At 32.3% G+C, this 8605-nt stretch overlaps 1 protein-coding gene across 2 annotated transcripts; it reads left to right on the top strand.

Moving 5' to 3' along the window:
• The first annotated feature begins 1046 nt into the window (after window positions 1-1046).
• LOC18096401 (soluble inorganic pyrophosphatase 1) lies at window positions 1047-4059 on the top strand. 2 transcript variants are annotated; one of them, XM_006386605.3, is made up of 9 exons: window positions 1047-1304; window positions 2167-2299; window positions 2405-2433; window positions 2696-2761; window positions 2914-3021; window positions 3144-3209; window positions 3328-3448; window positions 3549-3630; window positions 3742-4059. In XM_006386605.3, exons 2-9 carry the CDS (start codon window positions 2167-2169, stop codon window positions 3782-3784), a joined length of 648 nt encoding a protein of 215 aa, XP_006386667.2. In that variant the 5' UTR covers window positions 1047-1304; the 3' UTR covers window positions 3785-4059. The 2 variants fall into 2 exon arrangements, with proteins under 2 accessions (XP_006386667.2, XP_024450451.2); XM_024594683.2 differs by lacking the exon at window positions 1047-1304 and adding an exon at window positions 1587-1649.
• The last annotated feature ends 4546 nt before the right edge of the window (window positions 4060-8605 follow it).

The raw sequence follows: 8605 nt of genomic DNA on the forward strand, positions 1-8605 counted from the left end.
TAGTTTATATATTTTTTCGTGATACACGAAAAGCATGTCCTTAACATAATTATTCGAAACCCTATCCGCGACACAAACAACATATTTGGGTAAATAACAAGTTTTTGTTTCTAAATAAAAAAATATAATATTTTAAAAAAGCATTCAAAATATTAATATATTATTCTATTACATTTGAAACTAACTCGATGTAATGCGGCTAGTTACGATGAAACAAGTTGAACACCTACAGTTGTAGGGTTTCTTAATATTTCCATCCTAAATGTAATTATCGAGCAAAGTGAACAATGAAGTGAATTGCAGTTCATCCATGTCCATCTCAACCTCAATAAAAATCTCATGTCGAAGGAGTTCCATTGTTTGATGCCATATCACATGTATGACATTTTTGGTTCGAAATCTCGGTGAACAAGATGAACAAATCTACACCACCTGCGAGGGCAAAAAAAAAATTAAATGGGTATAATTTAACTATTCAGGTCTTGTGTTTTTTTTTAAGTTATTAGTTCAAGTTCTACAAACCTTAGGATTATTAGAGGCTTATAATTTACATGGTCATTAAGTTCAGGGCCTGTAGAATTAGTCGAGGTGCGCGCAAGCTGATCCGGACATCCACGTTAATTTAAAAATAAAAAATATTGAAATAAATTCTGAGAGGTATAGCTCAATTGATTAGGTTCTGAGTTTATTCTCTAGAAATTATCAGATCAACTAATACAAACCTTAAAATTTTTAAAAATTTAAATAAATATTAACTTCAAGATCTTAGAAGATCAGTTGTAAGCTATCCAGACATCAACGATTATTAAAAAAAAAAAAAGAGATTGAATGTTCATGCCTCTGAACTGCGTGCAGTAGGAGTGATGTTTTCCTTTTTCTGGGAGCTCATAGGGCTAAAATCCCAAAAGAATGTAATTGGAGATAAGTGGTTGGAATTTTGAATTAACATTGTACAAGTAACAAGGTTTTGCTTTTTTTTTTTGAGAAATGGCCATGGACAAGTTCAATTTTAAGCAGCGAGACTCGCATCCTTGCATTTCCTTATCAGTCCTTGTACATTAAAGTTCATATTCATTGCGCACAAAAACACCACAAACAAGCTTTTGAAGGATGTTGACCTAAAAAATAGCTCGAGGAAGGAGGTTTCAAGCTACCTTCTCTCCACTTCGTACACGACGTTTTGACCAGCCCATGTTTCTCTCCCTCCCTCCCTTCTATAAATACCATACATAACACCCTTATACACTACACATCCTTCGCGCATTGCCCTAACCCTTGTCTCTGTCCCTTCTTTATCGATCAAGGTATGTTCTTTTTCTTTCTTTTTGCTCAAAGAAAGTTTCTTTTCTTTCTTTTCCTGATTCCTTCTAAGTACACCCCAATCGAACTCTTTGATACTCTTCGATTTTGTAGATATCGGGACGCATTTCCAATCTTAAATGGGACTTTATGTTATATCGTGATGCATTTCCAATCTTAAATGGGATTTATGTTGTGCCTTTTTTTCTGGGTTCCTGTCAATATGCACAAATCCCAAAAAAGAATTTAATGGGGGGAACTTTGGTTCTGTTTTTTGCTTAGACACAAAGAACTGTGGGCTAATGTCAAGATCAGAGGGATATTCATCTCGAACCTCACTAAAGAAAAAGGTGTTTATTTAGATTTATAGTCCTGGATTCCTGAGAATGATATACTAGCAGGAGATCCAATTAAATGCAAACGCATGCTAATCTCTATGATATATCACCTTCGCAACATTCAAGTTCTTTCTCTTTTTCTCCTGATGTTGATGGTGTTGATTCATTGTATTAGACTACTTAGTAACCTTACATTGCAAGAACTGGTTTAGATTCTCAATCGTCTGGCTGTGTGTTATCGCCAAGTCTTTGATGACACTAGATCAGTGTTCATTCATTTAGCTATATTACACCCAAAAAAATGTGAGGTAAGCTTAAAGTGCATGGATGAATTGATCCATGATCTGCATTTTCTCGGGCCCTCTTGGGCAGCTTGCTTATACCATAGAGAGACTTGCTTTGAATTGAATTATTTTTTTATATCACATGGAGACTTGCCTTGAATTGAGCTTTGTTTCTTTGAGAATAATTTCTTGCAAGTTAAACAAACATCATCAGACAATGAAGTAATTTCTTCTTCTGGTTACAGATGAGTGACGTAACAAAAACACAAGAAAATGAAGTTGAAACTAAGCACCAAGCGCCCCGTCTGAATGAGAGAATCCTTTCATCTTTGTCAAGGAGAACTGTTGCTGCACATCCTTGGCATGATCTTGAAATTGGTATTTTGCAGAAGATGATCGTATTTTTCATTTATATTTGATTTGCATTCAAGAATAATTATGAAATTAATTGTGCTGCAAAAAAAAAAAAAATGTTTTGTGCAGGGCCTGGAGCTCCCCACATTTTCAATGTCGTGAGTATTTCTGCTAACTTTTTCTATCAAATAAGTTCAAACATCATAGACCCAGAATAAAAACTGAAAGGAAGGACGCATTTATGATTCAGCAAAACATTGCATCAATCATTTGTTTCTTTGCTCAATTTTTCACCAATGTTTCTCTTCCCAAGAATCAATTGTGACTTGTAACTAGAGTGTGCATTTGAAATTTCCAAGCTCCTAGTTTATCTTTTAAGTGTTTTCTTGATTCTTTGTTACTTTATCTTGGATTAAACAGGTGGTTGAGATAACAAAAGGAAGTAAGGTCAAATATGAACTGGACAAGAAGACAGGACTAATCAAGGTATAATTATATCCGTATCCATCGAAATTGAAAAATATTAGTCCTAGTCTCTGGAACTTTGGAGGAAATGCTTTCCATGGAATTTGATTCCTTTTCACTTCATTCTTTCTCTCACAGCCTTTTGTTATTTTTTCTGTTCAAATGAATGCTAGGTTGATCGGATTTTATACTCCTCAGTGGTCTATCCCCACAACTATGGTTTCATCCCTCGCACATTATGCGAAGACAATGATCCCTTGGATGTTTTAGTACTCATGCAGGTGACTTGATTTCTGTTTGATATTTAATTTTAAATTCTACCTTCTGCTCAATGTTTTTCCTACAAACCTAATTGCGTTGAATTTCCCAAATTGTGACCCAACTGAATATCTGATCTGAGTAGGAGCCTGTCCTTCCCGGTTGTTTTCTACGAGCCAGGGCCATTGGACTTATGCCCATGATTGACCAGGTAATCTTCTGGAATTGTGAAGCAAATTGAATCACTGATACTTAAAAGGTTTAGGTTTTATACCATTGTTAATTCTTTCCTTCAGAATGCAATTAAATTACCCATCATTTTAACGCAGGGAGAGAAAGACGACAAAATTATTGCAGTTTGTGCTGATGATCCTGAGTACAAGCACTACACTGACATCAAGGAGCTGGCCCCCCATCGTCTTTCTGAGATCCGACGTTTCTTTGAAGACTGTATCCTCTCTCTTGCCTTGACCAATGTTAATTTTAGCGACTATTGTTTGATGTTGGTTTACAATGTGAGGCGTACTGGTTTCTTAACACACTTGCACAGACAAGAAAAATGAGAACAAGGAGGTTGCAGTTAATGACTTCTTACCTTCAAATACTGCTGTTGAAGCTATCCAGTACTCAATGTAAGTTTCTCTAAATGACAAAAAGGATACGTGCCTGCGTCTCCTTCCAATACCAGGTCTTGAATTTGATGCAGAAACATTGGTTCTGAACTCATTTACTGCTTGGTGCAGGGACCTTTATGCTGAGTACGTTTTGCACACCCTGCGTCGGTAGACAGCTGACTTGGCTGTGTTCCCATGTTTTTCCTTCGAGGGAATTCCTTTGATTCTAACAAGGGGATCATCAACTGTCATTTAAGATTATGTTTAAACTTATATTTTGACTTTCCGTAATTTGAATTGTTTATGGTACTTGCTTGTTTTAAACAATGCTGCTAGATCATTGATATGTTTGAGTAATAATGTAATGTGCTAAATCGGTGATTCGTGATCAAGGATAATGGAAACTATGAAGTACTCTCTCTAAAGAACTTTTCTTTTCCTTTGAAAGCGGACGCTCTCATTGCAAATATTTATAGAGAATTCTGGCACAGAAAAAAACTATGCAGCATTCTCTACCTGAAAAGAGCAATGCAAGGTCGTTATCTTGTGGGATGACCTCCAAAATTTCAGGTTTCGAAGTTTTCATGCTCAGATGTAAGATATCATCCACTTGTTTTTCTCAAGAGACTCTGATGTTCTATCTCACTGGAATAATGAATCAAAGCTTGTGGGATTGCCACAAAGTTGGTTCGGCCAAGTGACTTTAGATTCATCGATAATATAATATACTAGTTACACGCCCCGTGCGATGCCGCGGGTCAATTATTTTTTACATTTTAAAAATAACCAAGATCTAAAAGTGTTAGGTTTTTTTGCAAAGTTATACTTAAGAGTTTTAGGTTTGATTGCAACGCCTGATCCAAGAGTAATGTTTATAATATTAATAATAACATTAAACTTGGGTTAACCCTTAGCATAAAAGTATCTGGATTGTAATACCAGACCCAATAGCATTGGATGTGGGTCTAGCTGCAAGGTCGTGTCATAAAAGTGTGATAATTAAATAGATTAGTTAAAAAGAAAAAAAACCAACATGAAGAAAAAAACTAAGGAAAAAAAAAATGAATTAATTGGGTTAACCCTTCAAATCAGGTTAACTCGTCATACCTTGAATTCGCATCGTGAAAGTTTGATAATTAAAAAGAAAAAAACAAATTAATGGGTTAACCCAGAATTAATTGGGCTAACTCGTCAAACCAGGTTAACCTGTCAAACCCAGAATCCGTGTAATGAAAGTTTGATAACTAAATAGAAAAACAATTAACATTAACAATTTAAATTAAACGAAAAAAATTAATTAAAAAGAAAAAAAACACAAAAGGCATCAGCCTTTTCACTGTGGACTGCACTGTGCAGTCCACAATCAAAGGCATAAAAAAAAAACTAAAGGCATCAGCCGAGAACTACTTAGAAAAAAATTTAATATTAATAAACTAAATTAATTAAATAAAATTAATTAAAAAGAAAAAATAAAAGAAAAAAAACCTCTAAGAAGAAAAAAAACTAAATAGAAAGAAATTTAACATTAACAAACTAAACTAAACGAAAAAAATAATTAAAAAGAAAAAAAAAGCAAAAAAAAAAATCCAGGTTAACTCGTCAAACCAAGTTAACCTGTTAAACCCGAGATCCGTGTCATGAATGTATGGTAACTAAATAAAAAAAAGTGAACATTAACAAACTGAACTAAACAAAAAACAATTAATTAAAATGAAAAAAAATCCAAGTTAACTCGTCAAACCATGTTAACCTGTTAAACCCAGCATTTGTGTCATGAAAGTCTGATAACTAAATAAAATAAAAATTTAACATTAACAAAATAAATTAAAGAAAAATATTTATGAAAATAATAATAATAAAAAATTGACGGGTCAACCCGAAATTAACTGGGTTCACCTGTGAAACCAGGTTAACCCGTGAAACTCGAGATATGTGTTATGAAAGTGTAATAACTAAATAGAAAGAAATTTAACATTAACAAACTAAACTAAACGAAAAAAATTAATTAAAAAAAACAAAGAAAGAAGCAAAAAAAATCCCAAAAAGCATAAAAAAACAGCTAAAAAAACTTAGACAACTTTTAAAAAAAAAACACGCCTAAGGAATCAGTGTTTTACTGTGGACTGCACTGTGCAGTCCACAGTAAAACACTGATTCCTTTTAGCTATTTATAATTGACGGGTCAACCCGGAATTAACTGGGTTCACCCGTGAAACCAGGTTAACCCGTGAAACTCGAGATATGTGTCATAAAAGTGTAATAACTAAATAGAAAGAAATTTAACATTAACAAACTAAACTAAACGAAAAAAATTAATTAAAAAAAAATAAAGAAGCAAAAAAAAATCCCAAAAAGCATAAAAAAAATAGCTAAAAAAACTTAGACAACTTACAAAAAAAAAAAAAAAAACTGCCTAAGGAATCAGTGTTTTATTGTGGACTGCACTGTGCAGTCCATAGTAAAATACTGATTCCTTTTAGCTATTTATAATATAATTATTAGAAGAAACTAAAAGGGGTAGAACATTTACCCTAGTTTTTTTTGTTTTTTTTGCCACTGTTGATCATAGTTATTGTGGATTGGAATAATAAAATTATGATTTTGCCCTTAACAACAGAATACAAATGGCCTTGGAAGCGGGGATAAAGTGGTTTTTTTTTGTTGTTTTATCCACAGTAAAATAACTAGTATATCTTTAGAAACGAAAAATCATGTGCTGATATTAATCTCCTTGTTTTTGAAGATTTTAATTCAATTTTCTTATGTGAATTTACTTTATCCAGAACTAGTTGCCCTTGTTATTCAAAATTATCTTGAATAATAATCAATTGTCTTAGATGCGCTTGAATTGATTGTTGTTTAAAATTATCTAAATGATTTTCTTAAATAATAATCAATTATCTTTTATCTTTATGCAACTCAATTGAATCCCATGTTTCCTCAAGTTCTATCATTCTAGGAATATAACTCCCACTAAAACTAAAATTCTCAATGAATTTAACATTTTTTACTGTTACTATTCTTGTACAACGAGAAGGATAATAAAATCTATATCCTTTAGAATTCACTGCATAACCAATGAAATATCCACTAGTTCTTCTCGAGTTCAATTTTTTTGTTGAGGATTATAAATTCTTACCTCAACAACACACAACCTCATACAAGTGTATGATTTAAACTGGGCATCCATCCATTTTTTAATTTAAAAGATATCTTAGACATAGCTTTGAATGAAATCCTATTTAAAATACATACAATAGTCTTTAGTGCTTCACTCCATAAGGGTAATGATAGATTAGAATTACCAATCATGCTCCTTATCATGTCCATAAATGTACAGTTTCTTCTTTCAGCTACACCTTTTTGTTGTAATGTGTCAAGCATTATATATTGTGTGATAATGTCATCTCCTTCAATCTTTATAGTTTTTTTTTCCTTTTGTTTCACTATCTCAACCTTATAAGTCTTAAAAGTATCAAGTGCTTCAACCTTATTAAATAAGAGATAGAGATACATAAATCTAGAAGTCATCAACAAATAAGTATTAAATGATCCACATATATTAGTCTATATGATTTTTAAAATTCTTGAACTTTTTGTGGCATCTTTAGAAGTCTTGTTAGTTTGTTTTTTCTTTATGCAATCTATACAAGTATCAAAATTAGTAAAATCAAGAGTGTTTAAAACTCCATCATTCACTAATTAATTCTTTCAATGGAGATGTGACCTAATCTCCTATGTCATAACATAGAAGAATTCTCATAAATTTTGCTTCTTTTTAATACAAGAGTCAACATGCATTGATAAATAGTTGAGATAAAAAATGAGGTCTAAATTAATTCTATATAAACCATCAATTAATATTTCACCACCAAGAGAAACTTTATTTTTCAAAATACTAAAAACAATTTATAAAAAAAAATCCATAACCAACATTATAGAGTCTGGAAACTGAAATCAGATTTCTAGAAAATGATGGAATATAAAAGATATTTTCCAAATTCAAAATAAATCTAAATTTTAAAACTAATCTAAAAGTCTCTACAGCTTTAATTTTAGAGCGCATCTGATTTCCTGAATAGATGCCTTCTTCATTTCCCTTCGATTTCCTTAGATTTAGAAAGTCTTGCATGGTATTAAAAATATAGATTGTAGAATCAGAATTAGTCCACCATGTATTACTAGGAGCCTTAATAAAAAAAAGATTCATGACATACTAAAGAGATGAGTTTACCTTTTTTTATGGGCCATTTCCAATAGTTATAGCAATCTTTCTTAACATGTCCTCATTTCTTGCAAAAGAAACATTGGTTATTTTTGTCAAGTTGCTTTATTAACATATTTCTATATTTCTTGACTTTAAGGGTTATTTTACCTTTCTTGGCATTTCCTTTAACTTGAGAAATCAAATGAGCACTTTCAGGTTTCTCAAGTTTGATTTTTTTTTCTTCTTGAACACATGGTCAATAATTCATTAACTGGCCATTTTTTCTCATATGTCTTACAAGAAATTACAAGAAATCTTAAATGGACCGTATTCCATGGGGAGAGAATTCAAAATGAAATAAACCAAGAATGACTGAAAATCTCAACCTCCAAGGACTTCAGTTGAGCAAAAGTGTCCCTCATTTCTATAATGTGCTAGCGCACATCCTTAGAATAGTCAAATAACATATCTGAAAGCCTCTTCATTAAGGTGTTGGTAAATGCCTTGTCAGAATGAACAAATTGTTCATTTATAACCTTAAGAAAATCTTTTGCCTTGGAGCATTGAGGGATAAAACCCCTAATATTCTTACTTATGCAAGACTTTATAAACATTAAACATAAGTGATTAAATCGCTCCCACCGCTCATAATCAATCTTTTCCCAAGCATTACTTGATTTCGTGGAGATGTGTGGTTCATCCTTATGTAAGGTCAAATCTAAATCCACACACCTCAATTCAAAGTGGATACTTTCCTTCCAATCAACAAAATTATCACCACGTACC

This window comes from Populus trichocarpa, chromosome 2, assembly GCF_000002775.5.
Source record: "Populus trichocarpa isolate Nisqually-1 chromosome 2, P.trichocarpa_v4.1, whole genome shotgun sequence".
Lineage (NCBI taxonomy): Eukaryota > Viridiplantae > Streptophyta > Magnoliopsida > Malpighiales > Salicaceae > Populus > Populus trichocarpa.